The sequence below is a fragment of the Parus major genome, chromosome Z, assembly GCF_001522545.3.
Source record: "Parus major isolate Abel chromosome Z, Parus_major1.1, whole genome shotgun sequence".
NCBI lineage: Eukaryota > Metazoa > Chordata > Aves > Passeriformes > Paridae > Parus > Parus major.
The window spans coordinates 37,372,957-37,390,501 of NC_031799.1; the positions used below are offsets into that span (position 1 = coordinate 37,372,957).

The following is a 17,545-nucleotide window of genomic DNA, read 5'->3' on the forward strand; positions in this document are numbered from 1 at the left end:
TGACCCTCCTTTCAACATAGTCTGAACCACACGACATGGGAAGTGCTCACTACACATACACCCTGTCTTAGTTTGGAAATTATTATTTTGTCCCACAGTCCTTCCTCTACCATTTTTACTCCCAGCTACACCCACAAAGAGGTGCTATGAGGTAAACAGTCATACTCTCTGATCTTCCAAAGGTTTTTATAGCTATCCACAGCAAGGTGGGACATGCTTAGGTTGAACTAAAAATGCAAGTAGGTAAAATAAAGTGGAGGGGGAGGGTCTGGGGAAACAAAATTCAGCAGGAAATGGCTGAGCATCACAACCAGTACCACTTGCACTAGGCAAACTTAAAGATTGACCTCAGAAACTGTAATTTCATCAGGACAGACTTTTTTTCTATGCCATAGGAAACTTCAATTGACTTGATTAGAGTATTTGGATCTTAATCAGCTCTCCAAGATTATGTATCATTTACATAACAGAAGCCTCTTGTGCTTTTTTTCCTTTTGCTTGATGAGTCTGCCAGTTTGCAGAAGTTTGGTTGTGCTTCTGTCTAGCTCTCTGCAGGGCATACATACACACAGAGAAGCACTCGGCACAATCAGAGTGTTGTGGGCACAAAGGAGTCACACACAAAGGATATTGAGTACAAACTTCCAATTTCTGTCCAGAAATTAAGCACAATTGTTTCATTGTCTGCTGTACATGTAAGCAAGATAGGCGGGTGGAATGTATGGGCATGAAACATGCCAAACATGATTACTTTATCTCCCTAACATCTAGATGACAATTCTATACAACTCCTGTTTGTTGTAGATTCATGCTTAGGGTTGTTTCAGAAATGCCCAAACACACAGAGCAAACACTGCAAAGCAGTCAAATGGACAGCTTTTTTTTTTCACATGCTGATGATTTCACACATAGCCATTTTACAAATAGCTGGAGAGTGCTACTCCTTTAACACTCCACCTATAGTTTGTCAGGGTGCCAGGCAGCTGATGGGTTCATCCCAGCTCATGATTTTCAAACTGCTGCCCTTGATTTCCCTGTATTTTGAGCAACCTGGATCATGTACTAATCCCACAAAAGAAGTCTCCCACATTTCTACCTTTAAATATCACCTGCTATATATGTCCTGGTTTAGCACTAGTCTTGCATTATAGCTTTTCTCCAATAAAAATTGTGACAGGCACATGCAAGCCTGCCAGTGTGAAGACTGAGTTTTGGATGAGTGTACAGATTTGAGATTCCTGTGGTAAATGTGCTTTCAAAACCAAAGAGATAGTAATGCTTGCTGTAGCAACAAGGTATTTATTGTGGACTCCACAGTGGTATTTGTGTCATGCCAGACCTCCTGAGACAGGAAAAATCTGGGGCAGCAGTTAAGAGCATTAATGACTTTAAATCCAGATTTTCACACTGCATCCTCAAAGGAAACACTATCGTGTAGGTGTCTTGTCTCATGGTATCTGACAGAGACAATCTTAGAGTCAAACTAGAATAAGGAGTTAAGTGTTAGGATAACATCTTTTTTCAGTCATCATCACTTATTTCAAGTCTGATACTGTGCACATCATGCAGATCCTACAGACATTCTTCATGTAGAGTTTAGTCATGTTTTGCTAAAAAAGTAAAATCATTTTCAGCAGCTAAATATGCATCCATGGTTTGGGGATTAAACCCTATATCCAGCCTGCACTTCACATGACTTATCTGTAAAATGATTACATTAAAGAATGATTATATTAAAGAGTACTCAGCATTTATTTCTAAGGATAAGGTTATGACCACCACAGTACCATACTGTTCCAAAGGAATTTGAACCCACAGGTGGCTTTGAACCCACAAGCAGGCAAAGAGCCAAGGCCACGTGTCAGCAAGCACATTTACCTTCTAACACATGACATCAGCAGGAAAGTGGTGTGGGAAGTTTGGTGGGTTACAGCACCAAAATAAACTACCACAGGCACTATCCCAATCTCTTCTGCCTTTCACATGGGTTTCTGTAATGCTGGTTCTCATCTATGGTGAGGTTATGGAGCACCTGTTCAGTATCTACAAGTAAAATTACTTTACACCTAGCTGTTACAGAGGTGTAGGAGGTGTAGGAAAGGATAATTAAAGGAAACAATGCTTGCAAAGTATTTGGGGAGCACTGAATTAAAGCCATTATATAAACTTAAGTTCCCTTATTAACTGGTTTCTTTTGTATATATGTATACTTTTGTATATATGTATATTTCCTTGTTTCTATACTGACCAGAATTGTACAGCCTCTCTTAAAAAAGAAAAGAGAATAAATAGACATAAAGACAGGACTGGAAATGCTACCTCATCCTGTCATCCAATACTCCATGAAACTTACTGATCTGAGTAAATGTGGTTTTGTTGTATCATATATTACTGATAGGTCTGATGAACTTTTATATTTCAAAGCTGAGTGGCAGTAAATCTAGTACCTATTGCGTAAAAGCTGATGCAAAGCCCATTGTTTTATCACAGCAAATATTATAAAATTTATTATTAAACATGCATATCACAATACTGAGATGCCAATCAAGTTCAAGGTTTATAGTGCAATATACAGTACAAATACATCCCTCATTTTCCCTGTAAAATTCTTGAGGTAGCATGTGAATTACCAAGGGTTTCTAGCAAGTGCTTTCTTGACTTCTTCTTTCAAATGTAGGTTTAGAATATCTTCTGGCCTGACTGAAGAAAAATTACAAAAAATGCAGTTACATATTTGATTTGTTTTGTTTTTGTAGGAAATCAAACCCTTTGAGCTCAGAATTAAAAAGAAAAAACCAAATTATTTAGTCGTGCTATTTTAGAACATACATATTTTTGCACCATAGAATGTTATCCTATATACAACAAAAAGATTTACTTTATTAAAAGTGATATTTTAACTAAACTTAAGAAAATAAACATCTACCTTACCAAAATTATACATTAACATGATCTTTGTCAAAATGTTTTGACTTGGAGTAAACATTCTTTTCAGAAAGAAACTGTTCTGCCAAAAAAATTAAAATCAATCATCTGCAGATTATTTTCTATTAAATAAACATACAATAACACAGAGACCAAACCTACATGTGAGAATTATTATAAATCAAAGGAATGTAATTGCTATTTAACCCTGATTTTGATTAGTGATTATACTTGGGTCATTTGTCAAAGGTTTTTGTGATCATAGTTGAGCTTCAGGGAAAATGATCCATCCACCACAGATCTGAGTCTTCCTGTTTCCATCGACAGCTTGCATATTTCAGTGGAGAAGAGCGTGTGTTTGGGTATGTACAAGGTATGGGTCCCTGATGAATAAACACAGGAGTTCATAGGTGTTAGGCTAGCTGTAAGTCTCTTGGGAGATGATTTTTTTTTATTATTTTTCCCTGAGGAACTGACATAAAAATATACAGAATAGAAGAGGCACTAGTCATTCTGAGATACATCCAGAACAGCGATGCTGATAATTTTCTATCAACTTTATTCCTATGTGTCTTCCAAAATACAGAAATCAAATGAATATTTGCAATTTTAAACAACACAGTGTTTTGTTTACTGATTGAAAGGCTAAGGAATTATCTCCCCTCCTAGAAAAATTTACTCTGCACTACTTAGTTGAGTCTAGTTACTGCACTAAAAGTACTGCCTTGTGAGGCTAGACGTCCTACCTTGTCAGCAGCTCCAGGCCTTTGTGAATCAGTGTTTTCAGTCTACTTTCTGAGTGATGCAAGATCTAATCACAAAAGTCACTGGCACACCTGGAGAAACTTTTGTAGTAAAAGTGCTTTGGGTTTGCTAAAATTCAGTGGCTCTGTGACACCAATTGTCACCTTCCAATTATGCTATCATCCCTGATGTTTATGATGGATAAGGAAGCTCAGTTTTTGGGGACGGTAACTAGACTGCTTTGTAAGAAATTAAAATAGGGATGGAAAACCTATGAATCAGCAGAGGATATCACACATAACCCAGGAAATTGCTTCTATAGTCACACTGAAAACAAATGCTGATCTCATAACAAGAAAACTATACACAGAAGAAGTAATATCCAGCCTAAGTAATTTATGTTCTTTGCTGTAATTAGTCTTATGTTATTAGGAGAGACGTATTACCTGGATGTCAGAAAATAATCTGACAGTGATTTTGAAAAGATTTATCCTGAAATGGTACACTTAGTATGTCTCCTTGTCTGTTAATTTTGTGTAGAAAAGGCTGTGTAGGTTCAGGAGCCAAGTGGCTATAGAGTGCTATGAATCACTTGACTTGCAGAAACAATGTAGCTTTTTCTCTTAACACTGCTTGGGGATACACATACTCTGCAAATTTGATTCTTTGTAATATTGACTGAGAAACAGAACACTTGCTTTTCAATTCAACAAAATGTACAGGAGACACTTTTGGTAGTAATCTGGCAGGCACAAATCACTCCTTTGAAAACACACTTCTTGTAACTAATCTTGCTCCTGAGCCTCTTTTACACTGAAATAAGCACTATCACTCCTGAGTTACAATGGTGTTAGTAAGGAGTTATTATTTTTTATTATTTTATTATTTTTTATTATTTCACTATATTACAATAAGTGAAATAGTCACTCTGGCTTGAAATCATGGAACCGTGAAATCATGGAGATTCTGCCATCAAGTTATCAGGGCTGAATTTCATCCAATATGCTATTAAACCTATAAGTGTAAACCACAATCATAATTGCTGATTTATTTTTGACAGCAATTTAGAATTATTTATTCCATTTACTACATGTACAATCCAATATAACTCTCATGAACATTGATGAGCATTTTGAAGGCATATAAATGGGACTAGGTTTTCACCTAAACTAACTGTTCCGAGACTTCCAGATGAGCCCCACCAGGAATTGGCAAGCCCTTTAAAAGTGGACTGCATCGACAAAACTAGGTGAGTACTTCTCTGAAGAAACAGGAACATTGCGTCTGTTGTCAGACCTCTTCTTCTGTACCTGTGTGTACCGTGGCATGGATATGCTGTTGTGTCTGACTTCACTCTAGCGGAGCATGACTCCCCCTCATGCATACAACGTGGTGACCTCGGCTGTTGCTGCTGCAATAGGAGTATTCAAACACATCCCTCTAGTCCCTGAGGGGCCTGGACAACAGAACTCAGGCATCCTAGACCTAGATGCAGTTGCAAGATTTCCACCTTCTAATACAATTATTTAATGAAAGGGGAAAGAGAAATATTTAAGCAATTAATTTTTCTGTTGTTCCTTTGCATCTTGGTAATTATCTCAGTTATGGTGTATTGATTCCAAAGTGGACCTGCTTTACTTGAATCAATAGCAAAATTCCATTTCCTTCAGTTGAAGCAGGGCTGGGACATAAAGAGTAATACTGAATTACACATTTGAGCATTGCTTGAAATGCAAAATACATACAAGGTACAAGGAACGTTACTCTTGTATGAGCTCAGGGCTCCCATAAAACATATCACATCAAAGAAGTGTAAAAACTCTGAAGATCAAGCCAGGTTGGAGAGTTGGAAATTCCATGGGCTGGCTGCACTAGTTGTCCTTATTTTCAGCAAAGGAACAATCTCCAAAATCAAAATGAACTTTTGAACCTGTGTTCAAAGTGTTTGTTAAAAGCCTGGAGCTGTGTTGAAAATCTGACAGCCTAAACTGTGTGAGTCATGACTTTGAAAACCTGTTAAACACATAGAAGATGGGTGGAAGAAAAGGCAGAGCATCCATACTCCTGCATCTTTGGCTATAAATGAAAGAGGGGTGCATTGTTTTTAATCTAAATTCAGGCTGAGATGCAATCATGCTGCCCTCTTTGCAGGTGGTCTTGTGTAACTTCACATCTAGCAATCCAATCAAATACCCTCCCTTCAATTTACAGATGACCTCAATGGAGGCAAAAAACATTTTTGATACTTGCACTTTTCTGTAACTCACTCAGAAAATATCAGGGATTCTGTACTTGTTGACCTGTGTCTGAAGGCTAGGCTCTTTCAAGTGCTAAATCAAGGAGGAGTGAAATCATATGAGTGCATTGAACTTCCTATTACCTTTCATGAGCCATTCTTTCTCTGAGCACCTCAGAAGTTCAGATGGAACTTAAAAATTGCTCAGTTATGTGATGTCATATACCCTTCAAAGGCTGAACAAAATGGATGGGAGGAAAATAGAGCTACTAAACACTTGTCTTCAGGATGTAATCAGTACTCAACTTGGCATGGGATCAGTACACTACAGAAAACGTGAAGTGCTGGGAAATCTGAGCCAGAAAAGCAACAGAAGCACGTAAGAGGACAGAAAAACATCAAATGTAAGGTGCAACACTCTGTAGAGATTGAAGACTGTACCTTGTATTTTTAAAAAGTGTCATTATTGTGGCCTGGTAAGAGAATACCTGCGAACAGCACATAAGCATTTGCTTTCTCAGGCGCCCGAGAGCGCCCGAGAGAAGGCAGAGGCTCCCTTCTCCGTGAGGGCCGGGAACACTCGGTGTGCCCGGGGTGGGTGCGTGTACCAGGCTACGGCTGTCCTGGGCTCGCCGCCGCTGCGCGGCCCGGGGGCTCCGGACGGGGCGTGCGTTGGGGTGGGGGCGGCTTTTTTGGTAGAGCAGGGTACCAGCCGCGGGTGGGCGGAGGGCAGCAGCCGCCATCCTCTCGGCTGCCCTGGCCCCAGCTCACCCTGCCCGGGGCGCGGGGCGGGCGGAGGCGCGGGCTGCGGGAGGGCGCGGCCGGCGGGCGCACACAATGGCCGTGCCGGGAGCCGCCGGCAGAGCCGCGCTGGGCGGGTCCCGCCGCCCCGGGCTCGCCGTGCCGTGCCGTGCCGTGCCGTGCCGTGCCGTGCCGGGCCGTGCCGGGCCGGGCCGGGCCGGGCCGTGCCGGGCGGGGCGGGGCGAGCGCACCTGGCCGAGGAGCCGGGCGGCGGTGGCGGGGCAGGGGCGGGAGGCCGCGGCGAGGGGCGGAGGGCGGCGCGGCGGGCGGGCCGCTCCTCATTGGCCGCGCGGCCACACCGCGAGTGCCTGCGCGCCGGCCGGGAGCGGCCCCGGCGCTGTCGCCGCTTCCCAGGTCGCGGAGCGGCGGGAGCCGCAGCAGCGGCGGGAGGGTGAGCTTACCCAGCGGGTGGCGCCGCGGGAGGGGAGAGCCGGTGCCGCTAGCCCCGGCCCGGAGGGGATCCCCCGCCTCGCCCGGGGTCGGGTTGCGGGGATGTCCTGGGGGTGCTCCTGCCGCAGGCCCGGCGGCACGTCCCGGTTGACAGGGCAACGGAGCCACTGAGGAATGCGGGGAGCGGGCGGCTGGGCTCCGGTGGCCGCCACGGCAGCTGGGCGGCTGCCGCTGCCGGGGAAGGGGCGGGGGCGCGGGGCGCCGCTTTCTTCTCCCGGCGCTCGGGCAGGGTAGGGGAGGTGCCCTTCGGCCCGCGGGTGCCGCTTCCTTGGCGGGTGAGGAGGGCGGGGAGCGGCCCCGGCGCCGGGAGGGACCGCGGGCAGGGGCGTTCACCTCCGCGCTGCTCCGCAGGGCGCGCAGCCGAGCGCGGGGCGGCTCCGGGGCGCTGGTGATGAGGGCGCCGAGCAGGGGCTGAAGCCGACGGCGGGCGGCGACCATGACGGTGTTCCGGCAGGAGAACCTGGAGGAGCACTACGAGACGGGCGAGGACCTTGGCAGGTGGGTGCGGGCGGATGGAGCCGTGGCCTCTGAGCCCGGCGGGGCAAGGGGCGAGGGCAGGCTCGTACCCGCCTTGCCTTTCCACCATGTCTGAGGTGCGCCAAGAGGGAAGAGGGAGTTGGATTTGAAGTTACCGCGTCTTTGCCTTTTTAATACGGGTCTGATGAGATTTTTGGACAGGGTCCATGCCTAAGTGGTACCTGCTCAGCTCGACGCCCTCCCGGGTGCTGTGCGGCGCGTAGGGGAGAACCTGCTGCCGGCGGCGCAGCTGTGGCAGTGCGAGGCTCGCTGCTGTTCGCCGGGCGGGGAACTGGAAACGGGCTGGGCTTGAAGGGGAGAAGTTTGCATTGTTCATAGCATGAAGGACTGCGTTTGTATTGCGTGTTGGATTTTTCTTTATAAACGTGATTAAGGAAGTGAGAGAAGCTCTGCATTCCATCGATACAGTTGTGGTGAAGACCACTGAGCATCGCTGTTGGAGCTAGAAGTCAGATTAAGGGATGTGAGCAGAGCGCTGCAGATGCAGAGCTGCCTACTTGAGCCTTGATTCTTGAATGCTGTGTAGTTGTGAGCTCCTCTGAGCTCGCACTATTAGTCATGCCTTGTTTTTTCAGTGTTTTCCATGTTTTCAGACTGTTGAAACACTGAATTATGTTACACGAGAATCTTTTTCGTATTCTTTCCCCCTTCTTTAAGGAAGAATCCAATGGCATTTTATCAAACCAGTATGGCAGAATCCTTTTCTAGTGTTCATCTTGGTGATTTCAAAGCAAGGGCTCAGTTGACACAGGGCATTCACTATACATGGAGCAGGCGCACCCATATCTGCCTCCACACACCTTCCCAGTGAAGGGTCCTAGCAAATGTCATAGCAAGTGCTGTGAATAAGTTACCTGAATAGGCAGGAACTTAGAAATATTTCATGATTTCTTAAAAATAAATAAAAATAAGAATAAACAAAAACCCCAAACAAAGCCAAACAAAAAAACCCACCCAGACAACAGCTAACCAACCAAGAAGCCCCCCACATTATAAGAAAGTTAATTGTACTGTATTTCCAATAAACTTCATCCCGTTTATATTCAAGTTTGTTGATGTGACTTTGACAATAAATATGTACTTTTATTTCCACATAGTGTTCTGGGTTCGCATTTTCATACATCTAGAGTAACGTTCTGTGTTAGACTGTTAACTTGCTGGATAACTTGATCGGAAGACGTGTTACCATGCTAAAGCATAGGTGTGGATTTTGTGGTCTAAACAATTATTTTGGCACCTAAAATTTCTCTATTTGGTTTCCAGTTTTTATAAAAATGTTACACAGTGTTCCAAAATTCAGGTTTAGGTTTCTGGACTCTTAAAAATAAAACCATTGCTGTGCCTACAGGTACTGATAAATGATTGACTTTATGGAAGAAAATAAAGACACACATATATTGTGGGGTTTTTAAGGTTCTTTGGGGAGAAGACAATGTCAGTATTCAAATTTAGAATGTGTAAAGGTTTATGTAATTTCTCCTGGTTTTGTTGTTTTTTTTTTTTTTTTGTTCAAGAGGAAGTATCAGTGCAATGTTTGGTCCCTAATACATATTTATGAAATAGAACAATTGCCCTTAGGCTGATTACTTAAGAAGTGCTTAAATACATGGAGGTTTGTTGTTTTTTTTTTTCAAATAAATGTTCTTTGGAAGTCACAAGCTCCAGAGCACAGCAGTGGAGAATAGGCATTTCGTTTTTACAGTATGGGAAGTGCAAACACTGAAAACACTAGGTAGTAAAAGAACAACAAAAAAAAAACCAGAACAAATGGAGAGTTTCAGATTGACACCATGTTAGGTAGCGGTGTTCACTTTAAAAATGGTATATTAATTTGATCTTTACCAACATGATATTAGCTGTAATGCTATAGAAGCTTAGCATGCAGTCTAAGCCTGTAATGTGTTATGAATTTTAAAGAATATTAAAATTACTCTAGGTTTCACTTGAAAAAGAGTAAAGAAATCTATCAACCTCTGCAGTTTTTGCCAATATATTTGAGAAAATACCAGTGGATGGTAAAACATTGTGAAATGTTTGGCAGGGCTTTTACATTAAAAATGGAATATAGTTATTTAAAAGGGCCAAAGCTTTAACTTCAGTCTCATTTTAAGAATCCAGAGTTGTTCCAGTGTGAAATGTTGGCATAAAACCATAAGAGCAAGAAAACTTCAGGATAATTATATGGTTTATTTCAGTGGTGTTTTTAACTTCTTTTTGAACCTAAGTTTCTAGGGTTGCACAAAGTACTTTTTTGGAAACCTGTCACTTTCTGTTCCTCATTTACCCCTTACTAGGTTTCTGACTGTTAGGTTTGCATATAAATGTAGTTACCCTAAGGCTGTAAACTCAAAAAAAACCAGTGAATATTAAAAACACCTTTGACTTCAAAATTTCCTTTATTCATTTGGGAACCCAAATTGTGAATTAATACTTCAACTAAGCAATGATGAAAGGTTCCATTTTGCAAAATCAACTGATTTTTCCCCTTCTCTTGGAAGAATGCTTTTATTTCCTCTTACTTAGCTGCAGGCATGAAGCAAAAGAGATGAATAAATTAACAGGTGAGTTTTTATTGACAGACTTGTGTTTGAATGAAAAGATCCTTAAGTTTCTCGGCCAGCCTGCCTTTTGAAAGAGCTCAGTGAATTTTAATTTTAATTATCTTGACTTTAATAAGCTACACTGTTTTCCCTTGTAAATTATTTAAGTCTTTGTTACTTCTGACAGTAACTAGAATAAAAAATCATTTGAATAAGAAAGGTGTGTTGAAGAAAGCAAATGGTCTGTGTAAATTAAATTTTTGATATAAAGTAATAAAGGAGGTTTAAATATTGCTTAGCATAAAACCTAGGGAAATAAGGAGAAGATATGATGGTGTGCTTGGGCTAAAAAAAAAGAAGCATTCCCTGGTTTTCTGGTGTTTTACTGTGCTTTTGCAGAAAAAACAATAATCACAGTCCTGTTACCAAAATGTCTTGAGTTCTCTTCCAGTCTTTATTTCGTTTTCATTTATGTCTGGGGAGAATAAGAAGTAGGAAATTTGTGATTGTGAATGCTGGTAGAATCACCCTTATTTATTTTTCTTGCCCACACATGATTTCTCCTGACAAGTTCATGGCTGTTCAGGTTGGTTTATCTTTAGCTTTTGTACCAATGCAGTCTTGGGAGACTTATGGATCTAATGCTATCTTTGGAATATATGAGAAGATTGTTCTTGATTAATGTGTCATGCTTTGCATACACTTTTTTGTTTTCCATCTTACAAATATGAAATTATATGTGTTACTTGTTCATATGCAGGCTACCTACAGATGTGTTAAGTAATCATCTAACCGTGAATGTCAAGGGGTGGTAAACATTATTATGGAAGAGTAACAAATTTGTTGAACGCAATTTTGTCATTTCAATTCTGCCTGCAGTTGCAGGTGATGTGACTGTGCATTTTAAATACCCTGCAGTGCTTTTACTTCAGTCTGCCCAAAAGTCAGGAATTCATGTTCAGTAGTTTTAAAAACCTTGCTATGGTGAGCAAGCAACTAAAGACCTTCAAAGCACACTGAACTTTTCAAGGTATGTTTTTACCTCCCATGACTGACCTTGCCTGGGAATTCATATAGTATTGTGAGAAATGTGGTGTCGTTTAAATAATTTTAGGGAGAGATATCCAGAGCTGTGTTATAAATACATATTGTGTTTGTCTGTGTGAGTTCCTGATCACATAGACAGCTCCTTCTTCCTTCACCCCCAACACCCACATTTGGTATTTTAGGTTGTTTTATTTTCCTTCAGGCTTTCATGTGCTTTCTAAAGAGATGCAGAGTGTTAAGGTAAAGTCTTGGAACTGAAGAATGGTGTTTGCATTGCACAGTGTTTCAAAATTTTTAAGGTCCTTGTTGATTCAGAAAGTAGGAAGAGGTACCTAACAGTTTTGAATGTCAGGCTTGTTTGGACCTGTTGGACTCACTAAGGAAACACTTGTAACTTGTTGAAGGAAAGCTACACCGAATCTTGCCAGTTTTGGAGACTGCTCTGACTCTGTTTGGTAGCTCACTAAACAGAGATGCTAAGAGTAAAAAGCAGGAACCTAATGTACCTAATGGCTTTATCAGTAGTGCAAGAAAAATGCCTAGGATAACATGCTGAAGATGTTGATAAGACAGAGCAGAGAGCTGTGCAAATATGTATTTACATTCTGTGAAATGTTCATCTACCATTCAGAGCTGAATGAAAAAGGATTACCTTTTTTATTTTTCCCTGGAAAATTATTTCCATTGTAAACAGGGAGTATGTAGGCTGAATATACAAATATATATATATGTATGTGCATGAATGTATGTGTTTTTGATTATTCAGATACTGGGTTTTGGTAGCACTGCTTTTTATAACTGCGGAGGCTGCCTGTCATCTATCCAAACATTGTAACTGTAACTACATTGCACTTCTATATTGGGAGGAAAGTGAAAGCACTGAAAAAACCCCAAACAAACCAACTTGAATGGCAAACAGAATTTGACCTTCATGGCGCTTTTCAGGCTTGACGACCTAAATTAATCGTGCAAACTAGCCCATGTATTAGAATTGCACCAGTATTGTCAGGCTCTGTTGTGAGATTATAGGACCTGAAACACGTTACAGGTGATACTTCCTTTCAAAACTGCCACATTTAAAACCCATGATAGCCATCTTTAATAATCTTCTAGTGTAACATTTTTTCCTGTGAATTAGCAAAAAGTCTTATGGGGGAGAGGAAGGAGCGATGTGAAAGATGGTTTCGTAAGGCTAAAACTGTTGCATGGGAACTACAAAATTCTTAACTGTGGTGCGTTGAAACTTCCAGATTCTGTTTCCTTGCATTTTCATGCTGTAAGCTCATTTCCATTGCTCCATTATAAGGCATGTGTTAACCTTCCCTCTCATGCAGCAGTAAAGTGGTTAAACTGAAGAATTGTAAGGTGCAGACCTCTGAGGTGCCATTTCCTGTGTTTTTCACAGGCATGGTGATAAATACTGCAAGTGTATAATTCACTGTTTTTATAACTATTCATATTTTAGTAGTACATTATGATTAATTAAATTAAGTGGACTATATGAGTTTTTCAGGGAAAACGACCTCAGAAGGAACACTGTTGACAACAAAGCCACTGTTTGACCAGGAAACTTAGTTGACTGGTGTCTTTGTGTGCTCTTTTGTTTTTATTTGAAGAATTGAAGGTTGTGTAATTCAAATCACATGAAATAACCCTTACTGTGCTGTTTGTGAACCATGTACATGTTTTATCAGCCCTTGGAGGAAAAGTTGATTGTTCCATGCTTGTCTATTAGTCCTGGCTTTGGTGGTTGCATGGGTACTGAAAAGGAAGGTTTCTTAACTGGAAAGCATAGTTGCAAAAATTATGAATCTCAAGTCACTTTGCCTCCCAGACATGCCTTTTCACAAATGCACAATAACCTGCAAGCTGCTGACTGCACAGGCTGCAAGAGCTGTCACCATACAGTGCCACTGGTGACAACTGCTGCTGTACAAAGTGTGCTGAGAGGTTTGCTTCATGAAAAGCACAAAAAATGCAGATGATTTTCTGGGTATAACTTGGTCCTGCTTACTTTAGTTCCCTCTCTGGGGAAGAATAATGACTGCTTTGTAGGTCTTTTAAAATACGGTGTAATAAAACCTAGAGCTTGCTGATTATTCTGTGCTTTTGGTTTAAATGCACAAATCTTTGTAAATCTAAACTCATCAGGAAGCAGATAAAAATGCTTGTCTGATTTTTCTTCTAGCCAGGCTCAGTAAGGCATGATCAGTGCCACAGCAGGCATGGTAGGGGTGTGCTGAAACTTCATTCTGTCCTTCTAGCTTTCCAGATTAGTCCTTCAGTGTTCATGGGGGTTTTGGGGTGTTTGGATTTTTTTCCTCCCCATTTTCTCCCTTTAGAGATGTTTGGCTATGTCAGTTCCTCTGCTGGAATTATGTGTACTGAACAGAAGTTGGCCCCTTTAGCCTAGGAAGGGGAGGCTGACACTGCTGTTTCATGAGAGCTTTGTTCAAAGCTCAGGCTGTAATGTTGGTGGTTCAAAGGATCAGTATCTCTTTCCTCTGCTGTATGTTTCTCTGTAGGTTGTTTTGTTTCAGGTTGGTGTATTTTTTTAATGTAGTGCTGCTGTCAAAGGGGAAAAATACCCCACCTTATGTCTAATTTATGGCAAGTGTACACTCTCAGATCAGCTGAAAGTACTAAAATCTTCAGCAAACAGAAAGAATAGGCTGAAATCTCAGCCTACATGCAGTTGTGATTGCCTCCATAAGTATACTTCTAGAAATACACTTCTAGTTAAATATACAGAATGGATGGAGATAATCACTTTACTACAAAGGCAGAAGAGCATAAACTGATGACAAGGAAGTTTAAGCTGGAAATGAGGAGAACTATGGGAGGTGCAATAGGAATTGAAGTAATATTCATAAATGGTTGTTGTAGTTAGCCAGAGGTATTCAAAACTGTACCAGTTTTTGGAGGATATTATGTGTTTCTTTTGAGACCCTGCCTTAATGTCCAGGTGTCTCTCTGTTTTTAACTGGCTTGGTTAGAAAACCTGTGCAACTTGTTGATACAGTTTTATATTCTGAAGAAATGATGCCAGTTAAAGCAGTGGCTCAGCAGCTTGTTTCCTGGATGGTAGTGGCTTTGTAGGAGCTCTGAAACTGTTGTTTCTCAAACTATGTTTTGTTCCTCTTGCAGGAAGACAGGTGACACAAAGGAAGATTATCCACTAAACCTGAACAGTGTTGACTTGCCATGCAGTACAATAGGTCATACTTAACTATGATGAGTTTGTGGCTGAGATGGTGAAGCTGAGAAAAGCATAGACAAAGCCTAGAGATCTTCAAGCCTTTACTGTCTTGTTGCTTGTCTACATTATGCAGTGAATTTTGGGGTAATGTGAAGTTTTGCAGAACTGGACACAACGGCCAGTGTCAAGGAATCTAATATTGCTAAACTCTGAGATCCTGCATAGGAAGTGATACAGGAAGAATGGAGCCTGCACATTTTGGTCAGTTGTTGGGTGACATTCCTGTTGGCTTTGGTGCAGTTATGGAACAGACTAATGACAGAGATGAGTTGTAGGGGCAGGTATATCTCCATATCCTTGCAAACCTTGCTACATCCTCCTTCACATGTTACTTGCAGGTCTTGTCCCTCCATTTCAGAGAGATTGATGCTGTCCTCTTCTAAAGTGAAGAAGAGATGCTAAGCTAAGGCGGTGAAGCTGTGAGATGAAGCTTCTTGAGAAAGACTTAAGACTTTAGAACTTTTAGCCTTGTACCCCAATGCTGTGAGTGGTATGATATTATTAATACGCTGGAAAAACAAAAATGGTTGGTGAAGTAAAGAAACTTAAGAAACTATATTTACATTTACAGTTTTCACAGATGGTTCTGCAGGCTGGAATGGAAAGGCTTCTTGCCTCAAAGTAAATGATCTTATGGGACCTGTTGAAATGAGACCAGTATGATCAGGCAATCTAAATGGTATCAAGATTGAGCTTGTAAAATTAAAAGAAAGAATTGCATGGTACTGTTCTGAAAAAGAAGACTGATAAGGATATCGTAACTGTTAGATTTAGATCCATTTTAATACTGTCTTTCAAAGTTTGCATGCATATTGTACTCCATGAGGATGTTGTCCTGTTGTATTAAAAGTGTGTGGTATTACAGGCATGTTGGAGTTTTGTGGGTTTTTTTTGGTTGTGGCACACATTGATGTTGGAGGGAGTATCTTCTAATAGATACTTTTCACCCAGTCCCAGAATAACTCACATGGTTTATAGCAGTGCTGTAAAACACGTCACTGACTAATCCATATGGTGGTCTGCAGCCTTATTCTCTTGGTTTGAGAAGTGTAATTTCCTTCCCCTTATTCCTTCCTGTTTATGCAAGCTGATGTGCCAAACCGTTTCTGCTTCCAGAGGCAGTGGTGTTGAGGAGGAAGCATTGTTGTGTGGCTGTCCAGGCCACGTGGGTGCCTTGACCACCAGCAGCAGGGACCCTGGTGTGCCACTCCACTAGAATAAGTCTTCCCCAGTACCATCTGCTTGTTGTCTCTGTTTGTTGTGAAGCTCAGATGGTCTTGCCTGTATTTAACAGAAAGAAAAATACCTTACTGGGTGGTCATGAACTTAGGGGGATGCATAAGCTTTATTCAAAGCTGGAGATTTCATAGTCAATATAAATCATAACTGTCTTTACATACTGATTGAAACTATAGTTTGAGAATTTTTTTCTGAATTACTCAGAGGAGTGAGGTTTTGGAAAGGATAAAAGTTACTTGGGGTGATAGCAGTTGTCTGTTTCTTGCCTAAAAACAGAATGCTAAGAGCCTGTAACTGAATCAGGCTACTGGAAATATTTTATTTCCACAATGTCTTTATTTGTGAGCAATTAATGGTATGCTTCTAAGTTTTCACAAGTTATTTGGAGTCCTGCTTTCTGCCTGGTAAGTAAATTGGCTTCTGTGCTCCTGCACATTTCCTCAGTCTTCTCTCAAGTGTCAGTGGTTGTTCTAGCTTTGAGATACTGGCTAGGTGTGCCTGTAGAAGTATGCACTTAGAGTACCTGCTTTCATGCCACAGGAACTGAAAGCAAAGGGACATTTTCCCCAGATCACAGTCTGTTGGACTTTTAGTGTTCTGAAATTAATGCTTATGGGATGAGAACAGCTGTTCATTTTCTGGAAACTGGTGACTTTTAACTATCTTATGCTCATAGAGAAATGGTGTGGAGACTCATCTCTGTTCTCCTTTGCTGAAGTTTTTAGAGAAGAGGATTGAACTTCACTAGTGATATGGTATTTTGTAATCCTGTATTTCTAAAGGACTAAAAAAGCCAATGCATAAATCTTCAAATCATGTGTATCCTTTGTGGTGTCTGTTATTTGGCACTGTGCTTACTTTGCCTAGCTATGTAGGTACAACTGAGTGCAGCTGACTTCTATGATAACTGATAATGTTTTATTCTGACATGGTTTATAGTTAATTATTCTGCCAGGTTAAATCATTCTGCCAGGTTTAATGGGTGACAACCCCTCGTGTTGGTTTTGCATGGCCTGGTTTTTTGTAGCGGGGGGGCCACAGAGTAGCTTCTGTGAGAAGCTGCTGGAAGCTTCCACCATGTCCAGCAGAGCCAATGGCTGATGGCTCTGAAGATGGACGTGCTGCTGGCCAAAACTGGGCCAATTAGAGGCAATGGTAAGGCCTCTCTGATAACATATTTAAAAAGAAAATCAAACCAAAGTGGGACACAGGTTTTGGTTTTTTCTCTAGCCAGAGGAGTGTTGCTGTTGGACACAATGTAGAAGTGTGGATTCATTCACAGCACACACTAGAACAAGTTGTTAGGAAAAGACTTTTATTCCTTGAACTTTTCAGCTTTTATGGGGTCTTACACTACAGGTTTATCATGACTGGTAAAGGGATAAGAGAATCCCATAGGTGGGATAAGAGAAAAATACTCTGTCCACAGCTGTACAGAACTGTTTTGAGAAAGTGAAATTGTTTAGAGGGATAGACCTTGAGTGAGAGAGCTCTCAAGAGACTTTCCCTTGGGAACAGATCAGCCACTGACAGGCTGTAATTCTCTCAGGCTGAGAAATCAGGTCCACAGAGGAGGATGTGCAAACATGTGAGGGAAACCACATGGAGACACCAAGGTCAGTGGAGAAGGAGGGGAGAAGATGCTCCAGGCGCTGGAGCTGAGATTCCTCTGCAGGCCATGGTGAGACCATGGTGCAGCAGCTGTGCCCTGCAGCCCATGGGATCCCTGGGGCAAGCAGAGATCCGCCTGCAGCCCATGGGGGAGAT

At 41.7% G+C, this 17,545-nt stretch overlaps 1 protein-coding gene across 2 annotated transcripts in view; it reads left to right on the forward strand.

Annotated features, from left to right (window-relative positions):
• The first annotated feature begins 7,502 nt into the window (after positions 1–7,502).
• Positions 7,503–17,545, forward strand: part of DAPK1 (death associated protein kinase 1) — an 84,535-nt gene continuing 74,492 nt past the window's right edge. Inside the window, exon 1 of one of the 2 annotated variants that reach the window (XM_015653426.3) lies at positions 7,503–7,654. In XM_015653426.3, the coding sequence (XP_015508912.1) occupies positions 7,593–7,654 (62 nt within the window). In that variant the 5' untranslated portion in view covers positions 7,503–7,592. The remainder of the gene's footprint in view (positions 7,655–17,545) is intronic. The other variant, XM_015653427.3, reaches the window with a different exon arrangement.